Genomic DNA, 17,221 nt, shown 5'->3' on the forward strand with positions numbered 1-17,221 from the left:
GCTGTTTGTCAGTTTGTTCTTAGACATTTTTTTATTTACGCTTCTAAAACCTATACGAATTATTCAAACTTTGAAACTGCACGGTACTTATTATCATTAAATTATACAGATATATTTATTAGCAGTATTTGGCTGTTTTTCTCTTAGAAAACTCTGTAATTTTAGGGTTGGTTCTCGGTCCGCCTGCTACACGACTTTTGCCTGATATTTTCATTACTGATTATTTCATTCAGTTATAATTAATTGTTATTGTTAAGGCTTCTCATAAATAAAAAGTTCTTTGAAGCCGAAAGGAACATTGTCAGTATTTTATTTTAAACTTTGAAATAAATTTGAACTCGGGCGCTACCAGCCTTGTCTTGGGCGCTACCAGCCTATAGGGTCGCGACCAGACCCTAGTTTAGTCAAAATATTGCTTATCCCTGAACAATGAATAACCTTGTAGTATTTTAATTGGTGGACTCAGTCCCCTGACTGTAGTCCCCTTGCCCTTGGTCTGTTTACATTTAACATTCTTTTTACCCTAACCCAAGTAAAGTAAAAGTGACCCAGGGCGGGGGCACTACAGAATTTGGTAAGCAGCGGTGGGATCCGTTCTTCGTTTCGGATCCAGTGATACGAACTCTACACTCCATAAATTTGTTGAAAACGCTACCATGAACAAATGATTATTTAGAAGTTGTTGACAGCGAGCACATAATATTTTCTCAGTCAGAAAGATGCAGCTTAGCAGGATACAGAACCACACATCATCATAACCAATGACCTTATTTAATGCCAGTATCGATCGATAAACGAGTGTGACACTTTGTAAACATTTGTGAACTTGACCTAGATATTTACTACAGTGTATCAATTGTTAAGCCACCCCAGTATACAGAGGAGTCAAGGACTTGATTTAACCGAAGTAGCAGTGCTGATTTAATTGTGGAGACTGCAGCCTTATTATTTTTTTTTTAAATAAAATATTATACATGTTTAATCTAATATAAAAAAAATTAGATTTCAGTCCAGGTTTAATGTAATAGATAGCAACTTAAGGCTGTTTCCAAGCCTTGGTGAGTAAAAAAAAAAAAAAAAAAAAAAAAAAAAAAAAAAAGAAAGTCAGTAGATCAGGAGTAGTTTAGACTTTGTTAAGAAAACATTTAGTACAAATCAAGTATAACCACCACTGACCAGTGACTTGTTTTGTTGTGAAAGTCGCCTCCAGACTAAATTTGTAAGGGTCATTACCAGACCTTGCCTTTGGTAAAGTCGTTACCAGACTTTGGTAAGAATTTTTTTTTGTGTATCTAAAAGTTGTTTTGTTGGCGCGTTGAGCTTGGTGTACGTTGTTCTTGGTACATTTCATAGAGCCGTGCCCTGCCGCTTATTAACTATCTAGACAACCATTCTATTGAATATTGTAGCCGTCTCCAGGCTAGTATTGTAACCGATACCAGGTCAGTGTATAGCGTTAAAGCCGCTTCCAGGCTTAGGTAACAAATATATTTCATTGAATACTAGTAACTGTACCATTCCTGACCTAGATGTGAAACAGCTGTTTCCAGGATGTGGAAAACAGTCCCTTAGAGCCGCCAGTTAAATTGCTGACTGTTACCAAGTTAGCTTTAAAGAACAGTGTTAAACTTGATTAATTCATACAAAACATTTTGTACATATTAATTTTGATATAACCAAGTGCCAAAACCTTGAATATTTAAATTCTGTAAATATTTCCTTTTTACTGGACTAGTAAAAGTAAGAGTGAATACATTTTTTTTGTGTTGTTTAAATAAAACACATTTAGTTACAGTCCATGATGGAGACCATTAGGGAAGTTACCATGGACCCAGGTGATATACCATCCACTGAAGCACAGCATGACATAGACCATGATTACCAACCAAGTACCTACGTTTAAAACCTAAGCAGATACACCTTATCTACCCAGATTTCTACCACCACCAGTACACTGTCAATCGCCGTGAGACGGAGGCAACGTCAAGGTCGAAGTTACAATCAATGGACGGTGGTGATTTGTATGAAAACAACTTGGTACCAGCTGGCAGTCAGCCGGTAGTATTTGGCACGCCTTCCGGTGAGGTGACCTGGCGCAGGCGCTCAGGGGAGGACCGAGTTTCAGAAGACCAGGGTTTTATCCATCCTGGCAAGTACTGCATCATATCCAGTGGAGAAGCCAGGGCCCCGGGGGTCAGGAACAAAGCCTTGCAAGGTGGAACTGATATGGTATTGGGGGGATGGGGGGAAAACAGGGATTTTTGTACTTATGCTTATTATTGTGGATCAGTTCCTTTATACGCGGACAGGACCTTGGCCGACGGTATTATAGACCAGTGTCAGGTACCTGGGGGATATACTGGTAGGGGATTGGAACAAGGGATTTTTTTTTTTCACTCTGATGAGCAGTCAGAGGCTGGCCTGCTGGATGAACCTTTGACGGGATATCAGGGTGTGAGATGTCGAGTTGCTGTAGGGGCCAGTACAGAACGGCTCCTTGGTCCCCGTGATACTCGTGTTGATGCAGACTTCAATGCTTTTTTACCTAGGAAGAGAGATGTTGGAAGGGAATTGTCAGCATACATAGCACCTATACCTAGACCACAGAACTAAGGATCAAGTGATAAGACCAAGGGAGATAATTCCATCGACCTTAAACCCTACAAATTTTATAAATGGACTAAGGGAGGCAAATCCTACAATCTTAAACACTTTAATTGCAAGTCAAAGATGATAATGATAGAGACAGAACTAGAATCAAATGAATGCATTGGATTGTCGGTCAACCTTACCTTAAATGTATTCAGAGTTTGCATGAGAGAGAACGGAATGGTTATACAGGAAAGAATAAGAGTGAAGTTACAGATGACCAACCAAGAGCTCTGGAAGGTGATCTGTTGATAATTGTTACCGAGATGCTTTTTCTAAGGTTCCAATAAGAATTCTGACCCCCTGAGGAATACTGAAAGACCGCTTGAGGATACACCAGAGGTGGATTGGCCGTCAACACCGCAGGAAGATCCAAACACAGGCCCCCTTTTCATGAGGAAATTTCACATTTTATAATGATTTAATAATACTGTCTGTTAGAAAATTTTAAGTGTATTTTTTTAGTCTGGGCTACTTTGTGACATTTTAATAGGGTTTTAAGCTTTAAATAGTAAACTAGTCGTTTTCGTAAAATGCTATTATTACCACACTTTCTTTTCTTGTAATATTTTTGGTATCCGTACAGTAACAGTTGATTAAAGGTAGAGTGTTTTGTAATGTTTACCTCTGATATAATAAGTCATAAGTATATCTTTGGTATTTTAACTTTTATAAGTGAAAGTAGATTTTCAACTTTGTCAAGCTTTTAGCACTGTTGCCAGTCAGTGGTTATAAGTAATCATTTGATAAATTTTCAACATTCTGTTTAAAGTATTTGGTACATTTCAAGTTTAACTATTGAATATTACTGAGCCCTGGAATAAACAACTGTTACAATTGTTATTTATTGTTAAGAAGGTCATTATTAATATTGTTATACATTGTATTACTTAAAGGACACAATTGCTTAATTGTTGCTCAGGCAAACTCTTATGTACTTGTCCGAAATGTTGTTTTTATTAAGTATAGTATTGCCTAAAATCCGGATGCAGTGTTGGTTATAGGTCCGAATTCAGGTGTCTGTATAAATTATTTCAGTATTTATAAATGTTGTTCATGGTACATGTGAAATTTTTTAAATGCATAGCATAAATGTTGCATCTATGAAATTTATTAAATTGATGACATATTTGAGAATTAATTATTTGGAAATATGTAAATGCAATCTGTGCATGTGTGTTCTACCTTCTGTCTAAAAGTAATTATAGTGCAAATGTATTAAAGTTATTGAAACAGTACTTTGTAATGGCAGTACAAAGATTAGAACCATATTGTTCAATGTAAATGATTATATTGCTATGTCTGTAGATTACCGGGTGCATACACATGTTAACTGTATTTAATGCATGTTGTTAACTATTATGATTCTCATCATTGTTGTTGTAAAGTAATTATTATTGTTGTATTTTGTGTAACAGGCTGTATTATTTTTTTTTCAATTTCGAGGACGAAATTTTGTCAGTAGGGAGGGTAATGTGAGGCATGATGCCTCACGACCTTGTTTTGATGCAATTGTTTTGCATTGTTTTTACGGCCTATCAGTAGTTTTCATTTTTGATGTTAAAATTGTCAGGCTATCTGTCAGCTACTTTTTAATCATAGTTCATTGTTCTGTAACATTTCCAGACATTGACTGATAACCAGTCGCATTGTTAAATTGTTGTTTACTAAATTACATTTCAAAATGTTAGAACTCTACTTATGTCATGCTTGTGTCAGTTAGTGAAACTGTAATTCTAGCTTTCACAGGGATTTTCTATAAAAGTACGCAATGTCAGCCTGAGTTATTCAACAGTTCAATCAACAATCACCTGCTGTATTACATCAAATCGATATTTTCATGTTATGTCCATTGTTGACTTTGTAAAACTTCATAAAAGTTTTTGTCAGTTGAAATTTTGACAGTTGTCAACCATATTGGATTTTTGTATGTATGCACCGGGTGACTAAATCTCGTACAAGCGGACCGAAATCGCTTCATATTTTGCAGAAATAGTTAACTTTTATTGTCAAGTATTTGATATTTAATACTTGACATGTAGTGTTGATTCGTAGCGTTCTATATTGTTTTATTATTTATTTCTGTTCGACTTTGTTTGTTTACACTAGTTTAGAGGTTAAGCTCCGCCTTATTTGCATATAAGGAAATGTTCGTATCCGGAATGACGTCATGGTCGGCCGAAGTAAGTTCGTAGCATCAACTCGGTTACGGACCTGTCCGGGTATTTCCGACTTGACCTTATTCAGACTAATTTAGATTCTGGTATTCATCCTCATTTGCATACCATGCATACCACAAAGGTTAATTATTAGAACGCTAGAATCATCACTTTGCCTCCGTCTCTCGTATAGAAGGCTGTTTGTCAGTTTGTTCTTAGACATTTTTTTATTTACGCTTCTAAAAACCTATACGAATTATTCAAACTTTGAAACTGCACGGTACTTATTATCATTAAATTATACAGATATATTTATTAGCAGTATTTGGCTGTTTTTCTCTTAGAAAACTCTGTAATTTTAGGGTTGGTTCTCGGTCCGCCTGCTACACGACTTTTGCCTGATATTTTCATTACTGATTATTTCATTCAGTTATAATTAATTGTTATTGTTAAGGCTTCTCATAAATAAAAAGTTCTTTGAAGCCGAAAGGAACATTGTCAGTATTTTATTTTAAACTTTGAAATAAATTTGAACTCGGGCGCTACCAGCCTTTTAACTTGGGCGCTACCAGCCTTGTCTTGGGCGCTACCAGCCTATAGGGTCGCGACCAGACCCTAGTTTAGTCAAAATATTGCTTATCCCTGAACAATGAATAACCTTGTAGTATTTTAATTGGTGGACTCAGTCCCCTGACTGTAGTCCCCTTGCCCTTGGTCTGTTTACATTTAACATTCTTTTTACCCTAACCCAAGTAAAGTACAGTGACCAGGGTGGGGGCACTACACTATCTTCTCGATCCCGTAGAAAAGATGTTTTAAGTAATCAGTAATTGATCAATATTTGATCAATAAAACTTTCCTTCAACCTTTTATCAATAATTAATCACATTATCAGATCAAATATACCGACAAACAAACACTTAAGATAGTCGGGGCAATATACTACGCAATTCTCACGGTTTGTGAAATTTTTAATTTACTGATACGTTCTGACCGCCGAAGGAGTGAAAAATTTTAACACCTCGAGTTTGCAAGAAGAAACAAAGAAAAAACTAGAGTTGCTTTTGAGAAAAGCGCATGTCTCCCACAACTGCCTAATCATCTAAATAGCGAGTCAGTCCTTATATACTGTTTACTCACTACAAATATACCTTTGAAGAGTAAAAAGGGCGATTTGGGTAATTCAAGGGCCATAATTCTGGAGTGCCTCAGGCGATTTGGCTAGTTGATGAACCTGGCCAAGGAGTTATGGTCAAAAACATTTGGTTCAAGTTTGGTGATGATTGGATGAGAAATGTTCGACTTAGAGCACGAATAAGAGTAAAAAGGCCGATTTTCGGTAATTCAAGGGCAATAACTTCGAAGTGCCTGGACCGATTTGGCTCATTATCGAACTTGCCCTACTAGAGCGCATGCACATTCATCAAGCCAAAAGGACTCCTATACTACTCAGATTGCATGCACATTCCTGGAGCCAAAATAGGGGTCCTTTTGGCTCCAGGAATGCGCCTAAAATCTGAGTGTTTTTCGGTAATTCAAGGGCCATAATTATGAAGTGCCTGGGCCGATTTGGCTAGTTATCAAACTTGGCCGAGGACTTGCTGGCACACACATTTTGTTCAAGTTTGGTGAAGACTGGATGAGAAATGTTCGACTTAAAGGTCCATTACTAAAATCCGAACGGGTATTATATGAAAACCAGTTTGTAGCTGAGACTTCCTATTTACTGAAAATATGGCCCACTGCATCAGATCTGACCAAATAGTCATGAATATGTTCAAGAATAACTAACAAATAAACAAAAAATGTTGCCTATGTCAAACCGAAAGTATGTTTTCCGACTGCTTACGAACCCGTCGAACATCTTCGGATTTTTTCGGAAGAATCCTCCGAAACGAGGCTATAATTATTTATGAATTGATGCAAAATATATTATATACCCAAACGATAACGTGATTTTTACAAACTTAGCACATGGAATTCAACAATTTTGTAACTCACAAAACCTTCATGAAAATCATTCTTATAATACAGGTAATAAACAGCTATACTACAAGTTTGCGGGAGGACAATTCAGGCCCTTCCCGAATAAAAGTGTTTTTACAACTTCGTCTGCAAACTTTTTCAGTTAATCTCTTTTCAGTATAGTTTTAAGAATATAAATGAATAACTGTCTTACACTGCCGAAACAAAATGTGATTGAAATTTACCTAAATACACTGATTTATGTACATATGGCTACATTAATTTAATAAGAATTTAGACATTAAACACATTGTCTAGGTCTAATATATGTCACTGTCAATTTTAAACATAAATGTTGCACATTTCATATTTTTCGTGCAAGTCGTGTATAATTACCATCATGGAAATACAGGTATTTTGTCGCGCGTCTTAAACGGATATTCGTTTGAAACAATTTTAAAATCACGTGATCCCGAAGAATGTCCGACCGATTACGGAAAAACGATAAACATGAAAGTAGGACAAAATGACCCCCATGTCAGTCTAAGAAAATACAGAAACAATCATTTGTTTCTCTGTTCTTGTGTTGATTTAGCGGACACGAAATGAAAGGCTCAAACCTTTGACCTTCAGTTGTGACCTTGACCTTGAGCCGACATGACTGACTCATAAGTTCTGCACATCGCCTTGATCAGGTGATCGTTTGACCCAAGTTTGATGAAAATCCTTCAAGGGGTTTAGGAGATATAGAGCGGACACAAAATGGAAGGCTCAAATCTTTGACCCTAAGTTGTGACCTTGACCTTGAGCCGGCATGACTGACTCATGGGTTCTGCACATCGTCTTGATGAGGTGATCATTTGACCAAAGTTTTATAAAATTCCTTCAAGGGGTTTAAGAGATAAAGCACGGACACAAAATGGAAGGCTCAAACCTTTGACCCAGAGTTGTGACCTTGACCTTGACCTGGCATGGCTGACTCATGGCTTCTGCACATCGTCTTGATGAGGTGATCATTTGACCCAAGTTTTATAAAATTCCTTCAAGGGGTTTACGAGATATAGAGCGGACAGAAAATGGCAGGCTCAAACCTTTGACCTCGAGTTGTGACCTTGACCTTGAACCGACAAGGCTGACTCATGGGTTCTGCACATCGTCTTGATGAGGTGATCATTTGACCCAAGTTTGATGAAAATCCTTCAAGGAGTTTAGGAGATATGGAGCGGACACAAAAGTGTTACGGAAGGACGGACGCAGACCATTCCTATAATCCCTCCGCCATGGCGGGGGATTAAAAATAGGAAATCGGCCAGGACAACATGAATTGCTCGAGCAAGTCCGGGTGCTCGAGTCATCGATGCTCGAGCAAGCAATGCTTCACTGTACTGACAATTAAGCTGTATCATTTTGAAAAAGACAAGACAGGAGACAGTTGAATATTTTATTATCAATTTCATCTTTATGAAAAATACATATTATCTAATAAATCATTATTGATATGTAAATAGGAAACAAGTTGACAATAGTCAACTTTTACATTTAAATAATCTGTACAAGTTAGACATGTTTTCTTTTAAAAACTTGCATGCCAGAAAATCACACACAATTTTTTAAGTAGGAACTCAAACATCTAAGTATAAAAGCTAACATCACCAAATTGTTTAAAATCATCAACCATAACAGAAAACCTGAATCATCTAAAGAACAGGTAATATACTGGCCAAAAAGTCAATAGCATGATCATGGTTCTAAAGGCATCTTTGGTCAGATATAATTTCTCGTAAAATAGATCCTGAAGACACTGACATTAATTTGAGCTACTTTCAACTACGTAGAATACTGGTTTTAATTGGATTTCCTAACAGCAACTGGCTTGATACCTACACCTAAGTTCATGTAGAAAATGGAATCAAATTGCAAATTCTAGCCAGCTGGTTATAAAACCGAGTTTGGAGACCTGTTTTCAAAACACAACTTTGCCACTGGTCAACTGAAAAATGTGCACAGAAACTAGTTTGAAAGACTGTGTCTCCAAACTCACTTCCATATAACCTTGGTTCCCTGTTATTACAATGTACACACATACTGACAAGATACAATATTTATCATACAGTATGATACTTTCCATCAAATATCACCACAGACTAGTTAGCTTATTCATTTGACAATACAAGTTGGATATATATGATAGCTTTCTGTAACAGTTATGGTTTTTATGAACGGTCAACACTGAAGTGAAAATGAGACAGCTGATAGGTTTAAACAACCTAAGTAAAACAGCCTGAATTATTGATATGTTTTGAATGTATCTAGTTCACTCACCTGAATAACCAGATCACTTGAACAATTTGGGTAGGTTATGTAAGAAAAATGTCTGAAATAATTTTGAAATAGAGCCCGTATTTTCAAACTTTTCTATAATATAATGAAAACTAGCCCTGCCCCCTTGCTTTGCCAGTTATTGAATGAATTTGGTAAAGGGCTACCTAAGGAACATTGCTGTCATTCTTTTGAAATTAAGCCAGCAGGTTCACAGAAGAGGGCATATTATTTAATGAAACATAATGTCACACAAGGAACCTTTCTGTGAAATTATTTCTTAATCGGGCCAACAGTTTCTGAGAAAAAGAGTTTTAAAGCTTTTCCTTTTGGTTGCCATGGCAACCAGAATCTTGCATGAATAACACAGACTTGAAGAGGTCTGAAAGGGGATCATCCAAGGAACATTCCTGTGAAGTTTGGATGAAATCAGCATAGACATTTCTGAGGAAATTCTATCTGAAGAAACTGTGGATGACAGACGGATGACATACGGACATCCAATATTCCTTAAAGCTCACCATGGGCACTTTGTGCTCCAGACAGATAAAAATACTATCAGAACCTTGATTCAAAAGTTAATCCACAACATGAGACTTCACATATTAATTTGTTATTATCAGATCTGTTTCCTGTCACAGTGTAGCCAATTTTAAAGATTCATAGCAGCAGTGTTAAAGGTCAAATAAACAGAGATGACAATTTTAGATAATTTAAGAGTTAAAGCTATTTAACAAAATGTAGAGACAGTTCTTATGCATATGGGATCAGTAGTTTGTACATCAAAGCATTAAACTGATTAATTATAATGGACATACTACATGTATTTAATGTGTTATTAATTCAAGTGCAAATAGCTAGACAGTGAAATCTGTGTAGCTTACAGAACTATCATGTGAGGTTCAATAACTTATGAACATTTATTGTGAAGTGGGTGACTAAAGAATTTACAAATGTTTATCACTTACTTTCAATTTTATGAGGTATTTCAAAGAGTTTATAAAATCTACTTAATTTATGACATTTTCTCATTTTTTTTAACAAAATGTATATAAAAAGTTGATTGTTCTGATACAGTAAATACACATCTTTCTTCTGTTAAAATACCTGTAAGAAGCAAATAACTCCTTACAAAGGCATCTTTTCTTTCCTATCAGGTAACTAGGTAGAATTCTAACCTCTGCAGTGATGCAATTGCTGTAAAACATTACAATTTTATTTCCAGAAGATGCAGTGAAAGTGTAGACTTAACTGTAGGCCGAGGATTATCACTTCAACATCTTACAACATTTTATGTATATGCATGTATAGCTGAAACTAGATATATCAAACTCCCTTATCTCAGAATTCTGGTTATCTTGAAACATTTCAAGTCCCTTCCAAGAAAACACATGCACAAAATATCATTTTAAGTCAAATTTTGGATATCTCAAAGTAAAATGCTCAATCCCTTGGAGTTTGAGATACCGAGTCTCAAATGGAATGCATCAAAATCAACTTGAGAAAAAAACTGTCTGTTTAATATTCAGGATATAAATCCAAGAAATATTTTCAGAAAATGACTGAATCCTTAAAACACTCAAAAATTGCATAAATCTTAACAGAATGAAAATATGAAAATTAAAAAAAAGAATATATATAAAATGTAGCACTGATGGTTTAAATTACTAAACTGTAAATTACAGAACATTTTACCAATTAAGTAAACTGATCATCAGTGACATTTCACATGTAAAACCAATTAAACTAGCCTAGAAAATACATAAAATCTACAAAATATCTGCATAACCAAACAATTATTTACAAATATATATAAAAATATTTTATCACCATTGTTTATCAATATTTGGTATACAGATTTCATTACAATTATGCATAATTTGTTCCCTTGGCAACACAGTGGGATACTCCTTAACACTTTGTGCAAAACACTACATCAGAAATCTCATAGCACAGACAGAAATTTATGTAAATAAGGTGACATCAATTCATTTCAATGGCATAAAATTTCATGGTTTCAGACAATAAGGCAATGCATGAGGGCATGAATTAGTGAATTTCATATTTGAAAGATGAAATTAAATGAAATTTTGTTTGTTCATTTGTTCATAAACATAACTTCCAAGTTATTGAAAATTTGTCAATAACAATGATTTTGCAGTGTTCTCTACGTAAAAGCCAACTTGTGTTTTAATTTCAATTGATTACAATATCCTGTTTAACACTGCACTGAAATTTATAAAAATCTGTTTAAACATCACAATGTCATGGGAGATGTGTTGTAGTACAGGTTAAGTAGCCTACTGTATTCAATCAATGCAAAGAAATTTTAACCACTGTGACAAACTTTTAAGATAGTTCCAAAACAGACCATTTTCAGTACTTAAATATTTCCTGATTTTTTTCAACGTAAAATTTGTTAATATACCAGCTGAATCCTATGGAAACATTGTACAGAACCCACAAAAAATTCAATTTTGTGTTAGATGTCTAGCCACAACTTTTTGTTATGAGATTGCTGATACAGTTTCACAACTTCACAACCATCAACAGTATAAATTACAGTCATTTACTGTTTCCATAAATAAGAGATCTACTGTAATCACAAATAACTTAATTCTAGACAAGGTTAATCCTCAACCTTTAGGAAACAATAAAATGCTGTACTGGTACTTCTGTAATAATCAATAATGCATGTTAATTATAATCCAAAATATATCTATTCCATATTTACAAGATTTTTTGGGGGTGGCTTGGAATTCATTGCTCCAATGTTTAATTTTCTTATTCCTTTTGCAAACTGTTTCAATATGAGAAACTTCATCTATGTCAATTATTTAATTAGTGCCAATTTAGCTGGCTGTTTAATTTAAAGATATAGGGCAATGCTATGTCTTTTATTGGCAAAGCATGAATTATCAAAAACTTCAAAAACTAGATATTTTTCTCCCAAGCACTGAATAAGAGTTAACTTTTAATAAAGTTTATTTCTACAAATAATCACTTTCTTCCATAAGGCCTAAATCTATTAGTGCTTCTTTCAGCATCAGACTTCATCTGTAAAAAAACAGTAAGGAATGTTGATTCTTATCACTCTTATTGAATGCCCTGTCTAACAGGCCTCAGACACACTGGTCCCAAGAACCAAACACTGATCGTTCCGACTCCATTCTCTATTTCTTTCCAGTAAGAATTTTAAGGCTCAATACAACCATCAGGTCAATGTATAAAATGTTTGTGAGGCACAGTTTTATGGATACACATATTAATTAAGGCCCCTGAACAAGATCAAGGCAAAAATTGGATGAGGGAAGTCCAGAAAGATTTGAGACTGTTTTTTATTGTCAGATTGGTGAATTATATTCAAAAAGAAATTAATTTTTGTGTAGCAATAATAAGTATCAGACTAATTAATGCATTACCAAATTTCAATATTCCTATATGAAGATGGTCTTCTATAAAACGCTAAATAGTAATCCATTTAAGACTCTATGGAGCAGTTTAAAAATTAGACAATTTATAACAGTCCAATTTAATTTAACTAAACATTCTTTTTGTAAACAGCTAGTATATGTTGTGCTATTTTCTATACAGACCTGCCATATAGTTCTGGTATCATCTTTTGATAATACAAGACTGAAATGTAATGGTGAAAAACCAAAGGGTCTTGAACACACATTAAGCACTGTTTTGTTTCCAAAAATAGCATGATAGACTTACTTTGCTTCATTCTGAATGTATGTCTGAATACAGGCTTAATAGATCATACATATCAAATGGTAAAATAACTTTCAGACAACGAAGTTTGCACACATATTAAAAGTTGGAGTGAAAGTCAATAGGCTGAACTAGGAAATGTCATTGTGGCTAATGAAAAGATGGAAACTAAACTTATGTCAGAACACAAAGAAAATTTGTTAATTTTTCAGTTACCTTTGTGCATGAAATAGTCTGTAAGCACCATAAAAATGAATAAAGCTGGTGCAATGGATGCAAGTGGAAAAAGCTAGATCACACTACTAACTGAGCCTATGAGGTCATATCAAGTCACCCTAAAATACCTGTATAATGTGGGAATGTGTATAATTAAACCCCATGAAACTTCATTGTACATTCTTGCATTCTAAAAATTCCATGTATGGTACAAAATGATTTTACATAAAGTACACTTTTAACTGTATCACAGTTGGTACACAATGTATATATAATGTAAAAGGCCTCAAAACTTTCTGGACGGCCATTGTAAATTCACAAATGATATGTATTGCAGAGTACATGGATGGCCTCACAATAAGTCCACCATCACGGAAGAACACAGCTCCCTGTTGTTTCACAACCCTGAGTTCATATTCCTCCTAGATATTATGTTTATTGTATAAACTATCACAATGAACACTTTCAGAACGTATCTGTCAAAACTTCTACAAGGCTCCTGTTCAAGTCCAGCTTCAGAAAAAATCTGCATGGAAATAATCCAAGTCACAAAACAGAAGTATTTTATACCGATATAAAATGCTGAAAAATGCATGACAATGTCATCTCTGTTCTCCATGGCATAACAAAGTTTTCAAAAGTTTGAGCCTCCACTTTCATGAAAACATCTTATGAACATCCTTCATCAAACAAATGATGAAAATCCTGGCAGGGGCGCCCGCGACCCAGCTGTATTATTTAGCATAATTTGTCCTCCGTTCAAACTGAATGCATAGTGACTGCTTTCAGCCTCACTGTCTGTATACTGATAGGCATTAAATGAAGAGTTATTTTGGTTTTGCCAGGAGCTATTATTAGGAACTCCACGATCTGGTAGATCAGGCGCTCCTCGACTTGTGTAGGAATGACTTGGAATAGGTGGTGGAGCTGCTGTGGCACCGCCGGAGGGGTATGGATTTCTGACGGCATGTGAGAATGGAGGGGGAGGTGGGGAGGCAGGAGGAGGGGGTGGTGGAAGATCTAGGCTGTCATCATCACTGGCCTCATCACTTGCCTGAAACAAAGGAAAAGGTATAAATAGGTAAATAGAAACAGGTATTTGAGTACCAGAAGCTTTAATACAAACTATATACATTTGTTCTTTCATACATTTAAAAGAGAAAGTATTCAAGTTTATGAACTTTTTTAGGGAACAACAAACATTTAATCTGATGTCACAAATGATACAAGATTTACACTTATGTATACAAAAATACTAACATTTAACATTCTATTGTATTTTTACAGAATATAAAAATAGGTATGAAACAAGATTGGCAAACTGCTGCAATAAACGCCCATCACAGCAAATTACTGTTGACTTTTAAAATACTTTTACTGAGCATATTACTTGTATTTCTACCATTTTGACTAATTCAAGGGCCATAGCTATAAAGCAACAAAGACTAACCACCTGGTTATCAGCCTCGGCAACATAATATGCCCTTAAACAATCTGACTAAGTTTGGTGCACATTGTCTAAGAATTGCTTAATCTAATAAGTCAACACTGTCAATTTTTGCAATTTCAAGAGCCATAATTCTTGAGTGTCTAGGCGGATCCAGCAAATTTATCACCCTTCTGCAAGATATGAACTATTGAAATTAGCAGACACTATTCATTTGGGCAACTTTTAGCAATTCAAGGGCAATAACTCCAGAGCTTCTGGGGAAATCCAGCTAGTTATCAAATTTGGCTGAGATTTTATGCAGACACTGACAGTTTTAAAATTATTAGTAATTTAACAGCCACAACTCCATAGTCTATAAGACAATCCAGCTGGATATCAAACCTGGCTGAGATATTATGCCCATGAATATTATGACCAAGTCTGGTGTATATTCAAGAAGAACTGCCCAAGCTAGGGAGTGGGCAACATTCGTGGACACCATCACCCGCAGGTGAACACATAATACATTACTTTTCGGATGGCATATAAGGAAAACATTATAGCAGAGTAAATGAAATGTTACCTCAGATGAATCTCCTATATCTGATGGTTTCTCTGTACAACTGCTGACTGTATCATCATCATCAGGTAGTGGTGGTTTTGCTGCTGATGCTGAGTCATCATCACTATAAGCCACACTGGCTGGGCTAGGTCTCGGAGGTGACCTACACACAACAGATTCAACAGTAAATTATTTTAGACTGTGTGTTACTTTCCGAACTTAAAAAGACGTACAAATATGTTCAAATCTACAATAATGTTAACTGGTGGACACCCTGTTTCCTTGTGGCTATGTTATTTCAAGTTAATGTACTCCGAACAAATATCTTCAAAATAGTTTGTTAGACTTAAGACACATCCACATCATTAAGGTCATATCATGACTTTTCAAGCTCTTCATGGTGGAACAAGATCTCAGTTACCTCTCCAGGCATTATTTCTGGTACCTGGTTAGAACCATTCTGCAAGCCAGCTGGATGGCTTCCTCACATTATAACACAAGTAGTGTCAAACTTTTTGGGGCAAGTGAATTTGGGTTAGCAACTCAAACCTTTCGGCCCCCATATATTTACCTTTTATAAACTAAAACCCAGCAGAATTCCAGAAAAATATGTTTATTTCCTACCTTGCATAAATATTATTGGCAGCTCCATTTCTGATTCCAGCAAACTTGTGCCTTCTACTATGAGTGGACTGTCTCCCTTGAGTCATCTCGAAATTACTGAACCCTCCATCCTCTGGTTCCATCACTGACGGTGTTAGATTAGATGTAGAGGATAGAACAGTACCTTTCCTTTGTTCTATAAATAGAAAAATTGTATCAAAGTATGGTCATAGGAAGTCTGTCTTTTAAGGGGGCATATAACACTACTGACTTTTTTCATAAAAATCTTTAAAGGTTTATATCTATCTTCATCATATTCAGAGAGTATATAATTTAAATCCAGTATGTTTTTGGCAAGAACATCTAAACCTCTAAACAGATGAAAATGCAACTCACAATAGAGCTTATGCTACAAAAAGATTCTCGCCACTAAACTAGATAAAATATCTTTAAGTGACTAATAGTATCAAATTTTTTACCACACTTACAGCTGGGTTAACCCTATTTACAAGAAAGTCTTACTACATTTTATACAATATACCCTGCTTGACAGAACCATGAAACAGATTTCTAGTATCTGTCCTCAAATAAATGTTATGATCTTTCTTGTCTTATTAAATGGGTATACCCTGTTACTGCACATATATTGGACTATACACAACTCTTCAGTATCATGATGAAATTACCACAACCAGGTTCCATATATCTTGACTCGCATATTATAAAATCATCCTCCTTTTTAACAAAACTATTCATAAGTAGAAAATTAGGTCAAGCATGTATTGCATGCTGTGGGATGTGGAAATATTTTCAACTAGTTGCAGGAGTTGTCATTAACCTTTAGCGTGCTGGCAGCAAGTGATTCTGCCTTAGTTTGCAACCAGTACAAACCAAGATCAGCCTGCACATCCGTACAAGCTGATCTTGGTCTGCACTGTTCGCTTTTCTGTCAGAAAATTTTCAGCAAACACCCCTTTGAGTAATAAGTGGCACTGCTCAAACTGAATGATGGACCAATCAATTTTAGAAATTTAGCAGGTAAAGGTTAAACAGCTCTTGTTAGCCATATGACTGGACGAATTAAAAATGCCCAATAATTAATTTCTGTGTTCTGAAACTCAGTTTTTTAACAATACTTACTACTTTTGTTTCTTCGACTGACAAGACATAACAAAGAGATAACCACCAGAATAACAATAACTCCTGTAAGAGCGACTATCACCAGGAACCATGCCTGGTAATGGAAAGCCTTTTCTTTGGTAATATCTACAATGAAACAAATTAATAATATCTGTCATGTGTTTACGAATCAGATAGAAATATTCGTCCTCTGGGCAGGTAGTAGGCTTGCCGAGGTACCGCCCATGCACAGGTGGCTGAGGAGAGGGTTTTTTTTCTTCAAATTTACCTTTTTATGCAATATTGTCTATTGTTTACATTTGTTTTGTTTTCTTGTTTATATTTTCATTGTTGTTGTTGTTGTTTACATTTTAACGCTGCCAGAAATAACAATTCATTGGATTTTTTAAAGATATGAACTTGATTCATTTAGCTAAAACACTATACAAAATATTTTATTACAAAAATTAAGAACAATGTAAC

The 17,221-nt window shown here is 35.4% G+C and overlaps 1 protein-coding gene across 1 annotated transcript in view; it reads right to left on the reverse strand.

The window, feature by feature from the left end:
• Window positions 1-8,200: 8,200 nt before the first annotated feature.
• The window catches only part of LOC123563301 (protein sidekick-2-like), a 53,037-nt gene continuing 44,016 nt past the window's right edge, over window positions 8,201-17,221 (reverse strand). The window contains exons 34-37 of the mRNA XM_053524598.1: window positions 16,760-16,885; window positions 15,641-15,815; window positions 15,038-15,179; window positions 8,201-14,079 (exon numbers count right to left, since the gene is read on the reverse strand). Coding sequence (XP_053380573.1) covers window positions 13,711-14,079; window positions 15,038-15,179; window positions 15,641-15,815; window positions 16,760-16,885 — 812 coding nt within the window. The 3' untranslated portion in view covers window positions 8,201-13,710. The remainder of the gene's footprint in view (window positions 14,080-15,037; window positions 15,180-15,640; window positions 15,816-16,759; window positions 16,886-17,221) is intronic.

This window comes from Mercenaria mercenaria, chromosome 2, assembly GCF_021730395.1.
Source record: "Mercenaria mercenaria strain notata chromosome 2, MADL_Memer_1, whole genome shotgun sequence".
Taxonomy (NCBI): Eukaryota; Metazoa; Mollusca; class Bivalvia; order Venerida; family Veneridae; genus Mercenaria; species Mercenaria mercenaria.